The 3,628-nt window shown below is 48.4% G+C and overlaps 1 protein-coding gene across 1 annotated transcript; it reads left to right on the top strand.

Moving 5' to 3' along the window:
- Window positions 1–330: 330 nt before the first annotated feature.
- On the top strand, window positions 331–2,432 carry LOC127217120 (AP-1 complex subunit sigma-1A-like). The gene is made up of 2 exons (XM_051177956.1): window positions 331–759; window positions 2,385–2,432. The coding sequence occupies exons 1-2, from the start codon at window positions 331–333 to the stop codon at window positions 2,430–2,432; spliced, it is 477 nt and encodes a 158-aa protein (XP_051033913.1).
- The last annotated feature ends 1,196 nt before the right edge of the window (window positions 2,433–3,628 follow it).

Below are 3,628 nucleotides of genomic sequence, written 5' to 3'. Positions count from 1 at the left end.
CCTTTAAAGAAAACCAAGAAAAAGCAATCAAACAAGTGAAGGAAATGATTCCAGACATAAAATCTGAAATAGAGGCAATTAAAACACACACACACACACACACACACACAAACTAAGGGAATTCTGGAAATGAAATAGATTCATTCGTCAAACAAAATGTTAAATCCAACAGATCATTACCACAAAACATGAAGGAAATGTGGGATACCATAAAAAGACCAAACCTAAGAATAATAAGGATAGAAGAAGGAAGTCAAACTCAAAGACACAGAAAATATATTTAAAAAAATATAAATCATAGAAGAGAGGGACGTACTAGGCTGCAGAACGATGCAATTCATGCTACTGTTCAGCCTACTGTTCAGCCGGCAGGGGAAACTTTGGCTGCAAAAATGGTACCTGGCCACCTCAGACAAGGAGAGGAAGAAAATGGTCCTGGAACTCATCCTGGCTCGAAAGCCCAAGATGTGCAGCTTCCTGGAGTGGAGGGACCTCAAAGTCATCTATAAGAGGTACGCCAATCTCTATTTCTGCTGCTCCATAGAAAGTCAAGACAATGACCTGATCACAATGGAGTGGATCCATCGATACCTAGAGCTCTTGGACAAGTACTATGTCAGCGTGTGTGAAATGGACATCATCTTTAACTTTGAGAAAGCCTACTATATCCTGGATGAGTTTTTGATGGGTAGGAACATCCAGGACACCTTCAAGAATAGTGTGCTTAAGGCCATTGAGCAGGCTCACCTGCTGCAGGAGGTATGAGCCCGGGACAGTGAGGAGGAAGAGGAATACTGTGGCCGAGGGGATTCCCTCTCCCCCGGACACCCCGCCTGTCAACGAGTGGGCCCCCCTCCCTGTGGTGTCTGGCCCCCATCACGCCCTGCTGTCTAACTGCCCTGGGTCCTGAACCCCTGGAACAGGAGGTGGGTGGGCCCATCTTCTACTTGTGCCAGCTTTGCCCTCTTTCCTTCTAAGCTGTGTCCTCTTCCTAAGACCCAAGGTGTCTGTCCTGTCCTGGCCCAATCGCCTTTGACTTAGTGGTTCTCTTGATGGTAAGGATTGTTTAGAGAATTGGTGAGTGGTTCATGGTAGAGAAGCCTGTTCTTCCTTGATTTCATATCTGCTTCTCTCTGTGTCTGTCTGTCTTTCTCTCTTGGAGCCTGGGACCCTGGTCCCTACTTTGCCTGTCTATGTGTTCTTGTGTGTAATGTGAGGGGTGTGTGTACACACATATGTACGTAAAGGCCAAAGGTTGAAATTGGGTATCTTCCTCAATCATTCTCTACCTTTATTTTTTCAGACAGTTTAACCATTGAACTTGGAGTTTACCCATTCAGCCTGGCTGGTTGGCCACTGACCTCCAGGGATCTTTCTGTCTCAACTCCTGCCTCACAAACATTTGGATTACAGACCCACACCTCCATGCCAGCCTTCTATGTGGTTGCTGGGGATCTGAACTCAGGTCATCATGCTTACATGACAGATACCTTAATGACTGAGCAGCCTTCCCAGCTCTGCCTAATCCTCACTTTTAAAAACATGGACACACATACACACACCCCTCTGTTGCTCAGGAACCAACAGCTGTGGGGTCCTGGGGCTGGCTTGGAGGGCATCTATTAGTTCCCCCTGCTATCTGCCACACCCCTCTCTACACATCGCTGCTTGTCCCCTCTCTGCTATGCTACTGCTGAGCCTTGGTGCAGGGAGATGAGTCATCAGGACTCTGCAGTGACAAGCAAGCTGGCTTGAGCTAGCTCTGAGGAGGGGGAGGAATGGGGGGATGAGGGAGGTTAACTCTATAAGGGGAGAAATGGTGGAATGAAACTTGAGATCACCCCACTAGTCTAGGTTGCCTTCACTCCCTTAAACACACACACACACACACACACACACAGAGATGCATGTGTGTGTGTCCCCTCATTACTAGACCCTAGTGACTCATCACTCAGAAGTCTGTCTTCCCTTCCCCAGGCAGGCTGGTACCAATGTCTTACTGTCTTCTCCACTCTAAAAGGCGTGGACCAAGCATCCACACTACCTATCCCTGGAAGTTAGGGTTCCTCTGCATCCTGCTCCAGCTTCGTGATTCTTGCCCATGGGTTCCGAAGCTGCACACCTGCTCCCCCAGTTCAGAGCTTTAACTTCCAGTTGGTGATGGACTTGGCCTCCACCTCTCCTTGCCACTGTGGGTGTTGGGAGTGGTGTCATGGGGCCTGCGGGCACCCCTCAGCTGAGGGCTTACAGCACTCCAGCCTTGGGATCACATCAGCTTCTCTTCCCTCAACCCCCATGTGTCTGTGTTTCCCCTGACTCTGATCCCTTCTCGCCCACCCTGCCTGCCCTTCCTGATGTTTCTGCGTCACCCTTGTCTGTCTCAGGAGGATGAGTCACCGCACAGTGTCCTGGAGGAGATGTGCCTAGCATAGCCATTTCAGCCAGCTTGGGGGGGGCTGTGGAACTGGGGAAGGCAAGAAAAGTGACAGCACTTGGGGATTTTCTGCCACCTCTCCCCCAGGCTCCTTCTCTTGGTGGGAGCTTGCTGCTTTTCTTCAGCCAGCTCACCTTTGGAAGGAGCCATGGCTCCAGCCCTTCATTCCAATATTTCCTCCCTCTACCTTCTACCATCTACCTTTCCCAGTGGATGCTTTAGGAGCTAGAAGGCAGTAAAATGTGACCTGGATAGGGGTGCTAAGTGGCTCTCATTCCCCTCCTTGGAAGAACCAATGTTAACCCCGACCACCCTCCATCTTCCCCTTGTCCTTTATTGCTGTAAATATATAAATATGTCAGGTTACAGGGAAAAGGTTTCCAGGGCTCTTCTCTCCCCTCTGCCACAAAACCTACCTCCACCCCTCCCCATAGCCAGCCAGGGCAGCTTCTCTGCCTGGGAGGGGATTTTCCCTCTCCTGCCCCCACTTCCTCCTGGACTCCAGTATCCAGCCACAGCCAGGGAAGGGACCACCAGTCAATGTTTTTCTAACCCTGCCACCTGGAGGGAAGGGACAGTTGGGGGAAGGGCCTGCTTTCTGGGACACTGGCCCTATCCCCCACCCGCACTCCACATTGTGGATATGTGGTGGAGCAGGTCAAGTGGCTGCCTTTATTTCCTTTATTCTGAAATAAAAGGAAAAAGTGTTTCTGGAAAAAAAAATCATAGAAGAAAATTTTCCAAACCAAAAGAAACACATGCCTATGAAAATACAAGAGGCTTACAAAACACTAAATGGACTAGACCAAAAAAAAAGTCCCCTTGCCGCATAATAATCAAAAGAATAAACATACAGAATAAAGAAATAATATTAAGAGCTGCAAAGGAAACAGGCAAAGTAACATACAAAGGCAGACCTATCAGAATTACACATGACTTCTCAATGGAAACAATGAAAGCCAGAAGGTCCTGGTCAGAGGTTATGCAGACACTAAGGGATCGTGGATGACAGCCCTGACTACTATACCCTGCAAAGCTTTCAATAACCATAGGTGGAGAAAACAAGATATTCCATGATAAAACCAGATTTAAACAATACCTATCCACAAACCGAGCCCTACAGAAAGTACTAAAAGGAAAGCACCAACCCAAGGAAATCACCAACGTTCACAAGAACACAGGAAACACATGAGC

The sequence above is a fragment of the Phodopus roborovskii genome, unplaced genomic scaffold (assembly GCF_943737965.1).
Source record: "Phodopus roborovskii unplaced genomic scaffold, PHOROB, whole genome shotgun sequence".
Lineage (NCBI taxonomy): Eukaryota > Metazoa > Chordata > Mammalia > Rodentia > Cricetidae > Phodopus > Phodopus roborovskii.
Note: the sequence above shows the minus strand (reverse complement) of the source record. Positions and strands in the feature narration are given on the sequence as shown.

What these genes read in the sequence shown, in the direction of transcription:
- LOC127217120 (XM_051177956.1), top strand. Translation starts at nt 331, where the DNA reads ATGCAATTCATGCTACTGTTCAGCCTACTGTTCAGCCGGCAGGGGAAA. An exon ending in AGGCTCACCTGCTGCAGGAG is followed by an intron (nt 760 to 2,384) that starts GTATGAGCCCGG and finishes TGTCTGTCTCAG; the next exon opens with GAGGATGAGTCACCGCACAG.